Genomic DNA, 15034 nt, shown 5'->3' with positions numbered 1-15034 from the left:
TATAAAATACTTATAGTTTTGTTAATATTGAAATTTTTATGCTCAGGTTGACATTTTCGTGGAAGTTTAAAAGAACAAAACAATTGAATGATTTTAATTTTGCTTTCAGATTTAATTTTGCTTTCTGATTCTACAACCAGTGCCAAATCTTTGATTTTTTTTATGCTGGGTATTATATATTTTATGTAGAATAATCGGAAGAGGAGGCACTATTTAGAAACAATAACTATTTCATTTACAAGTCGAAACATCATCTCCATTCCAGAACATGCCACACTGAAATCGAACATTTCGAGCTGGCATACCTTTCAAGCTCGAGTTGAGTTGCAACACAACATTGAAAACAATTTGTACGAAAAATAAAATATGTGGAGTGAAATTATATACACAACACTGGGGCAAATCTTGAAATAACTGCCCTTACCTATCTTGGTTCAAGTTCTTATATTGTGAGTAAAGAAAAAGAAAAGAAAAAACTTCCTAGATCCAGTAACATACACACACAGAATAAACAAACAATTTTTATTTCTGTCTATTACTCATTCATTTTGCTGCCAATCAGCGTTATCTATTATTGGATATACTACTGCTTAAAATCCATGGGCATCTCAAAAAAAGGGACGGGGGGGGGGGGGGGTCAGGTCCCCCTCTATTATTGAAAAATTGAACCCCACAATAGTTGGGAAGATAACATTCATTATTTTGGGTAGAACATATGACTGCTTTAATTCTAAAAAAGAATGTATTATGCAATCACATAACATAATTCATTGCCATAAAACTAGAACAAAATCAACTTCAAAAGAAAATAATACCAAAATTATGAAAAATAATGGAAAAGGAGCTTTTTACAATGAAAGCTGAGGAGCAAAGAATTGCTGCTCAAGCGCTGCTAATTATCGCCAGAATATCCATGATGCATGAAGGAAACCTCATGGAGCAACTACAGGTTCACAGTGAACAACCAAAGCCTAAAGCACTGACTTCAAACGAGAGAGAAAATATTATCTAATCCGGACATTCAAAATGAGATTTTCCAAACATTTGAGGGAGAAATAAGTATGAATCTCATTTTTGAAGATCAATCATACTCATCTTTTATTTTGTCCATGATTAGCAATTCAACAACAGAAACTTCAGGTGGAGAGCATCTATGCAAGACAGTAAAAAGACAATCTAGATCCCCATGGAACTGTTCAGGGGTTCCACAAAACTCCTGAGAAGGCAGAAGATATGATATTGCATTACACTTATGACTGATACGTCCTCCAAGTTTTTTTAGATAGAGAGGCAGCCAATTTCGATTTAATAATGCATTGCAAAAAGAGGAAGAAGAAAACCATTGCAGTCTTAAAAACTTAAAATCGCTATAAAAATCAGCAAATAAAATAAAAGCGTAAGAAAAGTATTTTTTCTGTAAACTTTTTAAAGAAAATGCAATCTCAAAATATTCTTCAGAAACATCCAAGATTCAGTAATATTGCGATAACCTAAAAAGGCCCACAGAAAAGTAAGTTTAAAATATATTTAAATGAAAAAGTATTCAGTACATCTTACAAACCCGTAGAAAGCTTCAGTTTTAAAAACATGAAGAAATAAATAAATATGATAGCTTTATAAAGGGTACAGACATTTATATTTCTATCATCACAAAAATCATAGCTAAGTAGAGAAAAATACATGGGCCGCCAAAACGTTTTTTAAATTTTTAAAAAAGGTGAAACACAATGTGACAGATTCAAAACATGGTAATAAATAATCATATGAGTAATTTAAGTATTTGAATGTAAAAAAAACTAAAATAAGAAAACAGGCTGTCATCAAGAGATTCAGGAGGCATGAAAGTTCATGTAAAATAATGTGGAAAATAGACCTAAGGTACCATTGCAAAGTACTACATCAGTCCAAAATGTTAAAAGTTTTTTTTTCACTGCAGCTGAAAATGTTTATATTTCAAACCAATAAAAATATTAGGCAGGGAATTGAAAACTTCATAATGGAAAAAAAAGCAGCCAAATGGTTTTGAAAAAGAAAAACTGCATAAAGGTTTTTTACAACATTTTTATCAATGATTGAAATAAATAAAAGATAAGGACGTAGCAAAGGAGGAGGAAGAGAGGAAGTTCTCGAACCATATCCCTTCATTATAGGTCACCAAAGGTAGACTAGAAGTGCAGAATTGAAACTTTGATTTTAAAAGTATTCCTAGGGAAAGTTTCTAAACCTCATCCCTTTCCCTAAAGTTATCGAAGATGGCCTACAATTACGTATTCAGGACTTTAATTTTGGAAAACTTCTTCCAGGAAAGCTCCCCCAGAGTTATTACTGAGAAATGTCCTTCCCCATTATCGTAGTTGTGTGAAGAAAGATGAAACTTTGCTTACAACATTGCATTTATTTCTCAAAGGTAGTTCAAAATAGGAACGTTAACAAGAACTTTAAAATGAACAATGTAAGCAACAAGTACACTCGTGAGTTTCAACATGGCCGATTGATTTAGTTCACTTCTTCATTTTATCTGTCAAATTCAATCCTATGTTGCCAGATATGACACCCATTATTAAATATCCTACAAATTTTCTTTTTCAGGAGTTTCTTTTGAAAAAAGTTTGCTAGTCCCTCGAACATCTCCTTCCCCGAATATCCTCAAAGGCAGTCAAAAGTTTCTTTTATACAGCTTGAATTTCGAAAATTTTCTGCGGGGATGCCTCTAAACTCTTCCTCCAAACATCATTGAAGGTCCGCTAAACTCAAGTTTTCGCAACTTTAATTTCGATCCCAAACTTTACAGAATCTGCCTACAATCCTGCTTTAAGATCCAAAATTAAAGATAATCTACAATTGCGTTTTTGGAGTTTCAACTTCAAAACATTGCTGGGGACAGCGCCCAAATCTTTCCTCTCCTTAGCATTATTAAAATCATCTAAAACTGAATTTTCAAAACTGCAATTTTGAAAAAATTACGGGGGAGACACCCCTGGAACTCCTATTTCCCAGTAAATACTATCCTACCAAAAGCATAAAATGTACGAAAATGCAAATCTCGCTTACACCAGAAGGAAAGTCTTTTCAGAAGCACCTATTTGACAACTTTGCCATAAGTTGTTTCCTATTATCAATGTTTATAGTGACCAAATTAATATTAGGCATCCATATTTCTATAATAAACGTAGTGACTAGGCACTTGCATTTAACATAATAGCATATACCTAATAACAGCAATTTCAGCGCTTTATTTGTGCTTGCTTACATATTGCATAAACTAGTAGAGTAAATTATTACAGAAATTATATATTACATTAAGAGCATCTAAATAGTAAATTATTCTTTACTTTTCCATTTCTGTACACTTTCATATATTTTAAGTGTTTTTTCTTTTTCCTGAAATCCTTAAAATGACCAAAGAAGCTCAAAGGAAGGAAATTCCTGTTGAAATAATTGAAAGAGTGTATTTCAGAGGCAATATCCATACTTATGCTTGCATTTGCTGTAACTCTGATTAGCGCTTATCCCTTAACTTGGAATAAAATACTTCAAACATTTTATGAGACTCCTCTTTAAAAACAACTCCTAAAAACTTCATTTTGCTGTTTATTATGTCAGCATAACATTTTCTCAATTGTGTACCAATTGCGTATGACCAGGCTTGCCGCAAGCAGGCATGCAACGCGGGCGCCATGTTAAAGGGGCATTTAAGAATGCTCAACACTTTTTTGCCCAAAAAAACTTAGAATCTTCTTGTGAAAGCTTGTAACTAGTGCTTTCTTTCCTTTTGCGACATTAAACGAGTGCCCAATTGTTTTTCAGTTTGAGATTGAAAAAAAAAGAAAAAAAAGAAGGATATAGCCAAAGAAGAGTAAGGCGGGGGGGGGGGACCTAATGCCTTCCCGCTTTAGCTTCACCAAAGATACGCTACACTTGCATAGGCATTTAGAACCTCAGTTGTTTCCTCAGTTTCTTCAAAAATTCCAAGGAAGAGTCCCCAAACCGACTCTTCCCCTCAACATCATCATGAATGTTCTGCAATTGCATTTTAGGAACTTCAATATCTAAAAGTTTCCAGAGGCGAGTGCCCATCATCATCCTTTCTTCTAACATCAAAGATTTAACAGGATTTTTACGAGTCTGCTTTCAAAAAAAGAAAGTCCTGAACCCCTTTTCCACTAATGTCCTCAAAATCAGTCTACAAATACGTTTTTAGTACTTAGTTACGAAACATTTCTGAGAGAGTACCCTGAACCCCAACTCTTATTCCCATTAGAATTTGAAAGATTGGCTAAAGTTACATTTTTGAAACTCCAAATGCCTCCAAACTGCATGGGGAGAAGAAGAGTCCCTTAATCCCATCTTTTCTTTTATTGCTCCTAAAATTAGTATAAAATTGGATAAACTATGTATCCAAAACTTCGATTTCGAGAATTTCTAGACTAGAGTTTTGAATCCCATTCTTCCTCCACTGTCAACAAAATGGTCTAAATTGCATTTTAAGAACTTCAATTTCTAAGAAGCTTCAGGGAATATCTCCTCCTCTATCATTGTTAAGTGTCATCTAAAGTTGCTTTTTTTTCCTTCTTGGAACTTCAGTTTGAGGAAAGCTCTACCTCTGTATCTCCTTTGACACCCCCCCCTTTTTCGGGGCACCATCTGTTTGGGTATACGCCCAAAATGTCGCGGCCAAAATGTCGCTGCCAAAATGTCGCCGGCCCAAAATGTCGCCGGTCCACAATGTCGCCGGCCCGAAATGTCGCCGGTCCAAAATGTCGCCGGCCCAAAATGTCGCCGGCCCAAAATGTCGCCGGTCCAAAATGTCGCCGGTCCAAAATGTCGCCGGTCCAAAATGTCGTCGGTCCAAAATGTCGCCGGCCCAAAATGTCGCCGGTCCAAAATGTCGCCGGGCCAAAATATTGCCGATCCAAAATGTCGCCGTTCCAAAATGTCGCCGGGCTAAAACGTCGCCAGTCCAAAATGTCGCCGGTCCAAAATGTCGCCGGCCTAAAATTCGCTAGTTCAATTTGTACGAAAAATTTAAATGTACGTCGATGCTTTCCAGCATAAAAAAATGCGAAAGAATACTAATTGCCTTTCAAAGTAAGTTCCTTCAAAAATGCCAAACGTTTTCTCCTGTCTTAATTCGTAAACATCAGATTAATTCCAGAAAATTAATAGTTTTCAGAAAAACATACGTTTTTCTGTATACTATTACAAACGTAAACATGTGAAAGGCTGCTGCAACGGAATTCTCTTTCTCGTTTAATCTGATTAATAATAATACTCAAGATGTAACATAAAGGATCAAGATGTAACGCAAGGATTCAGACAAAAAATTGGTATGGAAGTAAAACTAAACTGTTCTAAACGCGAATGAAAGAATAGTGAGGCGCAATTTGAATATGGCAAGAGAATAGGCGGTTTGTATTTTTTGGCGTAATGAAGTAAAAACAAATAACTCCTTCACTCTAGCATATTTTTACGGTAGCGACAGGTCAGTCATTTAGGGGATCAGGCGGAATGGCCCTCGACTTTGAATTTTTTTTATATACAAGTGGGAGTGGTTTTTATAGCAATCCTATGAAATTTGCATTGGTTATACATACGCCCGTTATCCTCCCTCTCCCTTTTCACTGGAAAAATTCGAAATCACGGGCCAGGGTGGAAATAAAGTAGAAAAGTATCTTAATGAAATTTAATTTTCTCATAGATTTATCAACATTACCCTAAGAACTGTAAAAAAAAAAAAAAACTACGTTTTCAGTGAGATATACGTTGGTTAAAGTAAGATCAAAACTGCCGTGGGAACTCCCATCTCTTATGAGTAAAATTCTGAAATTACGTCGAAATGTTCACCGTCAAATCTTTTGAAATCAATGAAACCCGTAACTGCTAAAACAGGTGTCTTTCACTCAGATTTTTGAAAAACGACTGTACGCAATGACAAATATTTTCAATTCTCAACATTCATGAAATTTATATATTCGTTAGAACATCAAGGGACAATTTCAGAACAGCTATTTTATTGAAGGTTTTCAAGAGGATACTTTCATGCATGCGAAGTAGCGCTTGTCAGCTAATCACATTTTCCAATTTTAAATAGAAAAGAAAAAATTTCATAATGTAGGGTGAAATAACTGATATCAATGAGATTATTCAGATCAATTTTGACCTAGACTTATTTTTAAAATGAGTTTCAAAAAGTAATAGTTCCAGCTCAATATAGCTTGGTAGTTCAGAAAGAAAAGAATATTGATAATAATAATAATAAACAAATAAGTTTTTCTCTCTCAGAAAAAATTGCTGTTTGAATTAGTGAATTTTTACTACGCCAATTATATAAAAATGCAAATTCAGTTTTTATTTAACACTCACGCTAGTTAAAGTGCTACAAAAATGAGAGGAATACACGGCTAATTTAGATTTTATTGATATCATGCTCAACCTCTCATATATAAATTCAGTATATTTTTCATTGTTTATTTAATTACACTGACTCACGTAAACGATTACAAAACTCAACTTAGAACGAAAATAAGGCTTGTTTTCGTTTAATTTCACTTGTATACTACATTTTTGTATGAATCCTCGCATTACTTCTTGAGATATAGCAGTCACATAAAACGATAAAAATTATTCTGTGATCCATCCTTTTGGGATGACTGAAGCCAAAAATAAATGAGCAACTCGCCCTTTAAGATATACCTGTAGACCAAATTTTGTCTTAACCCTTGTACAGTAGACCCTCGTTTTACGCGGGGGTTATGTTCCACGGAAATGCTGCGTAAATCGAAACCGCGTAAATTGAGACCTAATATTAGTGTCAAAATAGGAATTAGGTTCCGTAGATTAAAAAAAAACTTCATTCTAGTGATGACTAATTGTATAATAAGTTTAATGTGTACTTATATCAATTTTTATGCACAATATGCATAAAGAAAACAAACTAATTTCGTGTTCTGTTTATGAAGAGCTGACTATGATAGTTTTTTGGTAGTCATTAAGAATTTTTCCTCCAATTCTTTGCTTAGCATTAACTCATCCATGATCACTTGCGTCATTTCCATGATAGAATCTTCTTTCACTAACAAATCAGAAAGATCATTCCTATTGTCTACGGATGGTTCGAAAATTTTCAATGTGAGCGTTTTTGGTTGTGTGTCACCGGAGTCGGTATCCGCGTTGGTTTTGACCTCCTTTGTCACTCCTAAAAGCTCTTCTTCCAGTGAGTTCTAAACTGTGTGAGTTTAATCACTTTACTTCTGATGGAAAAAGCTCTGGAACCAATCGCATAAAATGTCTCCAAGGACCCAAGTTCGATTATTAGCACGCCAAAATGCAGTTAGTTACGTGTAATCTGCAATCTTTAGGAGTTTGGGTTTTGAAAGAGAGGAAAATGTTACCTGTTTGCATTGCCGCATCTGCGTAAAACCGAAACTCATCTGCGTAAATAAAATAAAGGTGTCAAATCTTCAACCGCGTATAATCGAAACCGCGTAAAATAAACCCGCTGAAAACGAGGGTCTACTGTATTACTTTTTGAGATATATCAATCACAGATAATAAAAAAGAAAGGAAAAAACATTCGATTGCTCCACCCTCTGGTGTTATTGAGCCCAAAATCTGTCCCCCTGCTGCTTCCTAACATTTTATTTGATTCCGTTCATCATTTTTTGAGCAATGACAGTCACGCATATCGATGAAAACGTTCAGTTACTCCACTATCTTGAACGAATTGACGCAAAAAACCACGCAGCCCTAAATCATATATGGGTACTTGGGGTATCGTTCGAATTCTTACTACAGGTTTTGACGTAGAATGTCCCCAAAAAATCGGTCACATACAAACGCATACTATTCTTGAAGAAAAGTTTAAAATAATTTAGCGAACGTCAGAACTGAACGCCGTCAGAACGTTTTACAGTTGGTAGATAGCGAGTCACAAGAAATAAGATAACGTAACTCTTGTATTCTATTTGTTTGCTGAAAAACAGCCGAGAGTTGCGAATCAAAACGGAATAATTTTTTTAGAATTTATCATGAAACTCAGTTAGTCCAGTCCCATTTTTAACGGAGACATTCATTAAAGGCAGTAACCATTTATTCTGCAAATTTGGTGTTAAACATCATTTTTGTACATTTAAATTTTTCTTACCAACTGAATAAACGAATTTTGGATCTACAACATTTTGGACAGGCGACATTTTGGCCCGACGACATTTTGGACAGGCGACGTTTTAGCCCGGCGACATTTTGGAACGGCGACATTTTGGATCGGCAATATTTTGGCCCGGCGACATTTTGGACCGGCGACATTTTGGGCCGGCGACATTTTGGACCGACGACATTTTGGACCGGCGACATTTTGGATATGCAATATTTTGGCCCGGCGACATTTTGGCCCGGTGACATTTTGGACCGGCGACATTTTGGACCGGCGACATTTTGGACTGGCGACATTTTGGACCGGCGACATTTCGGCCCGGCGACATTTTGGGCCGGCGACATTTTGGACCGGCGACATTTTGGACAGGCGACATTTTGGCCCGGCGACATTTTGGCCCGGCGACATTTTGGGCCGGCGACATTTTGGACCGGCGACATTTTGGACCAGCGACATTTTGGACAGGCGACATTTTGGCCCGGCGACATTTTGGAACGGCGACATTTTGGCCGCGACATTTTGTCCCGCGACATTTCGGTGGCGACATTTTGACCCCAAACCATCTGTTTGTGTGTGTGTGTGGGGGGGAGCGATGTATTCTGTTTTGCACGCTGGTGCTCAGATACCTAGCAGTGGCCCTGTATGTGATGAATGTTGGGTCAAGTTGATACATTTCAAAAAAGATTTTTTTGTATCAAAAAACAATGCCAACAAAGGTTTTAAAATCATCAATTGACAAGAAAATTGCTCTAGTGTTACATGAAATTTTATTTTGGTATGCAAGATTAGGAAAAAAAATCAAAACGTAAAAAGTCTATGAACTATACCCGGTTTCCCCTACTATAATGGACACGTTTAGTGGTGACGTCAGGGGTTGCCAGAAACACAGGGAAGTTTCCAATCATGCCATTGCTATGCACGTTGCTAAGGGAGAAACAACATTTTTTAATGGTTTTTTTTGCCAATCTTATGCTTTTAACACATTTTTTAGTGATTTTAAGTTACATATAAGCCACTTGTAGACATCATTTGATGAGTAACGATAGTTTTTGCATGTGAATCAGGTTAAAATTTGGCAATACATAGACTTATGTGGAATACAAGTGTTTTCTCTAAAGCTATACACTCTTCGTATAGTTATTTCTTTTTCTTTGGGGGGAGGGGGACAGGTCCGTCATTTGAGAGGGTCTGGAAAGACATTGCCGCCCCCCTCTCTCGCTTTCGGAAAATTGCTGTATTTCTATAAATTTGGGTGTAATTTGTTGTCTTTTGATGCAATATGAATTGACTGTATATCATTTGCAACTCCCCCCTTCGTAAAACAGTTTGAAATGAAGGGACGAGGGAGAGATTTTCTTTAATCTTGTTTAAAGCTTAGTAAGAAGTTAATTATAATTATTTTCTTCGGCAGGGTTTTTTTTTTATTGTATAAGTTATTTTTTGTTTGGGACAGTGGAATTTTTACTTTTTCTCGATTATGATGCTTGTTAGCATTGAAATTATTTTTTTTTTCCGGGTGGGAGGTTACATTATCCTTATCCTAAGGCCTGTTTGATCGGGAAATTTTAATTTAAAAGTTTTTTTCTTCTGCAAGAATTCACACATAATTTAAACTAAACTTTAAGGGAGCTCTTTCCGAATAGGAATAAAAAATAGCTCGAAGAAATTGACAAAGTTCCCATCGAAATAAAAAAAAATTGATACGTATATCCTCATCCCCCAAAAAAGCAATTAATTAAAATTATGCACAGCGAGAAAAAATAACCCCTCTCCCTGCAGAAAAAAGAATTTTATTAAACTATGCAATGCAAATAGAAGAACAAACTGAAATTTTCTATACATATATTTATGCATATTAATATAAAAAATATGTTTAACTAGTAAAGTAAAGTAAAAATCCCCCTCCTCTAAATTAAAAGATTAAAATATGTGACAATTCGATGGAATTTTATTAAAATATGCATTATCACTGGAACAAATTGAAAAAATTTCTCCTTCCCCCCCTCAGGTATCTGACCAGGCTGACATGGACTCTCATCTTCTCCTAAAGGAAAGAATGCATACAATTCAATTTAAAATACTCCTCTTCCTAAAAAAAAATAATTAATTAAATTTCGCACTCTATATATACATATAAACTTTAAAAGAAAAATAAAAAATCTCCTCCCTCCCATAAGGCATGATATTTCAAATTTTTCTGGAAGGGTACGTGCAAAAGGAAAAATAGTCAATGTTGTGTCGAAAAACAGCAAAAATTACACCAAATTTATAGAAATAGTTGTTTTCTGAAGGCGTGAGAAGGGGCAATGCCTGTCCTGACCCTCTCAAATGGCGGACCTGTCCCCCCTCCCCCAAAGAAAAAGAAGTAACTACAGGAAGAGTGAATAACTTTAGAAAAAACAATTACACACCACATAAGTCTATGTATTGCCGAATTGTAACCCAATTCACATGTAAAAACTATCGATACTCGTCAAATGATGTCTGCAGGTGGCTTATATGTAAGTTAAAATCACTAGAAATATATATTAAAAGCATTTAATTGGCAAAAACCATCCAAAAAAAATATATATATCGCTCTAACCCTATTCCTACGAAAATCCTATGTTGTTTCTCACTTAGCAAGCGCAACGGTATGATTGGAAAATTCCACGTGTTTCTGGCAACCCCTGACGTCACACTAAACGTGTCCATAGGGAAAAAAAAGCATGATTTAGTTACATTTAAAACAGTTCAGGAATGTTCCTGGAAACTGATGGACAGCTAATGTGCCTAATTTCTGCTAGTAACATATCTAGCAAAGAACGAAAGAGTTTTCCTATAAAAGTCAGTAACCTTCCTGAAATTTACCTGGAATCTTTTTAAAGAATTCAGAAACCTTCCCAATTAAAGTCAGTTAAATTTTTCGAATAAATATGGAACCTTCTAAGAAATCTTAGAATGCTTATTGTAATAGCTTGGCTCCTCCCTGTTTAATAAGGAAAGCACCTAGAGCAAGTATGGCTAAAGCTAAAGCAGAATTATAAGCAATTACCATGGGGTGTATTTGCCTGCAATTCTTGCAAAGCTTCCATCCTTTGAGGCTCAGTCTATCTGGAAGGGGGAAACCTAATAAATATGCTGAGTCTATCTCTGCACTGGCAGCTAAAAATGTTTTCTACCACAGTCAAAAGTCTGCATTCATGAAGGTGGGTCAGGCGAGATGGGGGTTTGGGCTTATAGTAGACTTTTTTCTTTGGAAAATTAGGCATTTCATTATTGCATTTTAAAGTAATTATTATTCATACAATGATCTGTAAAAAAATTAAGACACAAGACCTCAAAAATTGGGACAGATAGTCAAGGTAGACTTCCTTCTTCCAACTCAAAGTTCCATTTTGATTTTTATGATAATAGTAATGTCAGAAAAATATAAAACACACTTATTAAGTCACTTCTTTGTTTAAAGATATGAATTCTTCAACACTTTGCATTTGAAACTGAGGGGGCAATTGCTCCCCTTACCCCTCCCCTGTACAAATCACAAATGTAAATACTTATTTTGCACAGGAAACTGGTAAAAACCAGTGAAATCCCAGAATGTTGCCCAGAAATAATCCGACTATTGGGAATTTTCTTACAGTGCATGAAACATTGATCTAAAATTAAGGCTGGAGTATTAAAGCAATCAGTTTGAAGTTTTAAAGCAGAATTTTTTGTGCAGCTGCATAAAAACAGAAAATATATGTATGTACCAAATTTAGCATACTTACGTAAAGCTGTTAACAATCAAGGAGTTTTCATCAACAATTTTGTCAACTTCTGTTTTCATAAAATCTAAGATTCCATTGTCACCAAATGCTCCCCACTCAATATCAATGATAACCTTAAAAAAAATTTTTTTGAGCTTAAAAAAACAACCTAATATCTATTAAAGAATCATCACAAAAATTATTCAATTTAAAAACATCTTTTTTTAAAGCAAAATGTAATGCATAGATACATTTTAATCTATCTATCTATCTAGCTATATATATATATATATATATATATATATATATATATATATATATATATATATATATATATATATATATATATATATATATATATATATATATATAAATAAATAAATGGATGTATACTTGTGGGTGTGTTTGTGTGCGTGTGTGTGTATGTTTTCCTTATACAAATCTCCAGTTTTAATCGGATTTCTTCCAAATTTGGCACAGCGGTAAATTGATGCTCAGGAATTCATATACGTTGGTTTTTGGAATTAAAAAAAGATCCAAAGATGTTTAAGTTTATGTGTTAACCATAAAATTGATCTTTTCTATTCGAACGAATTTTCGTATAGTTATGATTTTGGTCAGAATGAAAAGCCTGTAAAAAACTGCTTCAAATAATGTTGCTTCAAAGATTAACTGTAATCGTTAAATTTATGAACCTTGGTTCCAAGCAAATGAAAATGATAACCAAGGTGTATTTTAAACGCAATCAACACTATAGGTATTTTCAACGTTGGCCGTAATTGCCGCTTCGTGAATAGTGTAGAGCATGTTTGGCAAGAAAGCCGAACGAAAAAGCTGTTCAACTTTTTTTAAATTGCTTCCTGCAAAGTAAGGATGCCTCCCGGTCTCCAAGGGTTCAACTATTTTGCTTTATACTTGTCATTTTTCAATAAAAATTACATCGCCCATGTATTTAGGGGACCAGTAACAAATTGAAGTAAAACAAAATCGGTATTTGCTCATCCTTCATTGCAAATAGGATGGAATATGCTGTACATTTCAGAAATTAGTTATGTACCATTATTTTAAATTTTTGTGAGTGAAAGTATCACTTATATTTACAAAAGATATAAGCATTTCAAAAATATCCATTTCGTTTACATTCCTTTGACTCATAACATGCAGATTTTTCCATCTTAGCATACCAAACTTTCAGAAACAGGGCTGCCACTGAGTTATGGTCCAAAAATCAAGTCATTTTACTCAGCTTTTAAATGAAAAATAGTCTGTAAAATAGTTGTTGAACAAGGAAAATAGTATCTAAAATAGTCTCCCATTATTTTGAGTAAGTTTCAATACTAAATCAGGCTACATGATGAATAGACCTATCTTGCGCTGCATGGCATATAAGTGCAATCACCAAGATAAGCGAGGCTCTCTCCAGTTACACACAAATTTTGTTCCTGACATGGTCTCATACCAATCATAAGATTGTAAAAGTTGTACACATATATTTTAGATATTTACAAAACAATGAAAACATTACAACCGGGAATAACTTTTTTGAAATGCCATAAAACATAAAAGTTAAAAAGAACAAAAACATTTTTTTTTCTTTCAAGTACTACTCAGCAACTTTTGTCTTAAATTAAGAAACTTATCATCTCTACTATTTTGTATAGCAATTAAACGAAGCAAAATTTCTGCTGATTTTCACTATATGATATGATGAATAACTCAGTCTGTTCAGAAACCATCTGCTGTCTAATGTCAACTGCAGTTAAGCACTTTTCTGTTTCAAAGCATTGCTAACACGCATATGTTATTTTATAAAGTACAACAGACTATTAAATTTTTTAAAACATCATTAAGCACTTATTAAATTCACAATCATGTATGCATACAGGGTCTGCTCAATATATATAAGTATTGGGACTGGTTCGCTGTATATCCAACAGAGCAGTAGAGTGCGCTTCGACTGGTCTCCCTTGGTAGAGGGGTCCTCCACCACTCAGGCGCACTTTAGTTCAGTCGCCTGTGAGCATGCTTTGAGGCAGGAGGTGAATTTTTGTGACATGTGATTTTGTATAGTGTCATCGCACCAGCATGGAGTGGACCGTCGGGAAATCCACGTCTGAGACCCTTGAGCTTATTAAACAGGCTTATGGGGATGATGCCTTAAGCTGCACAAAAGTTTTAGAGTGGCACAAAATGTTCAAGGAAGGCTGGGAGCTCGTCAAAGACCATCCCCGCATTGGACGCCCAACAACCGCTGGAACCGATGCTCAGGTGACCGATGTGAAAACAGTTTTGGACTCTGACAGTAATTGTATTAAGTAATTGTAATGATACCGGCATTAAATTTGGATTTTTGGAACCAGTCCTGATTGAACAGACCCTGTATAAAGCAATCAAAAGCTTTTATTCACATTTACAGTAAAATGAAAATAATGGAAAAAAGAAAACAGAACTGAATGGTGTATGTTCATTAAATAATACAAGGAAAAAATGTAACAAGTCATCCTTCAAAACTTTTCATTTTTAATAAGGTTCAAATAGACTTTCAAATGTGAAATAAGTTAGATATCACATTAGTACGACCGCTAGTGCCTCAGAAGTAGGAAATCTTGGTTAATAGAAACTTAGGATTGCAAATTTTTAATTATATCATTTAAAAATACAATAGAATATTTTTAAAAAATGAACACATGAAAAGTAATCTTTTACAGTTAAAAAACTAAAATTGTAAAATGACTTATAGTAAGTATGGTGACCGTCATAGAATTGAAGAGGCAATGTTACTGGATAGCACAAACATGATAGAAACACTTAATTTACTTTATTAAAATATACACGTATTTACAGTATTAAACATGGCGCTGCTCTGCATTCCGGAAGCACAACATAGAAGTTCAAGTACATAGAGAAGGCGCGACACTAGCGCCGCCGAATAGAGAAGAGGAGAGTCCCCACAGTAAGTTTTAAAAAATCAATTGTTTTATTTTACAATGCCAAGTTAAATATTGAAAGATACATTTTTTTTAAAAAATCTGAAAATATTTTCATTTTTAGATTCAAAATTAATCCTTTTATTAAATTTTGATTTAAAAAAAATCTGTTACCACTCTTTGTAAAACTATCGACTGGGTTAATAGAGATCTCGGTTAATCGC

At 34.7% G+C, this 15034-nt stretch overlaps 1 protein-coding gene across 1 annotated transcript in view; it reads right to left on the bottom strand.

Annotated features, from left to right (window-relative positions):
• Nucleotides 1-15034, bottom strand: part of LOC129218892 (hexokinase-1-like) — a 105688-nt gene that overhangs the window by 24604 nt on the left and 66050 nt on the right. The window contains exon 7 of the mRNA XM_054853213.1: nucleotides 11905-12017. Within this exon, the coding sequence (XP_054709188.1) occupies nucleotides 11905-12017 (113 nt within the window). The remainder of the gene's footprint in view (nucleotides 1-11904; nucleotides 12018-15034) is intronic.

Source organism: Uloborus diversus, chromosome 3 (genome assembly GCF_026930045.1).
Source record: "Uloborus diversus isolate 005 chromosome 3, Udiv.v.3.1, whole genome shotgun sequence".
In the NCBI taxonomy this organism is placed as follows: domain Eukaryota; kingdom Metazoa; phylum Arthropoda; class Arachnida; order Araneae; family Uloboridae; genus Uloborus; species Uloborus diversus.
The sequence above is the reverse complement of the archived record's forward strand: the minus strand, read 5'-3'. Positions and strand labels throughout refer to the sequence as shown.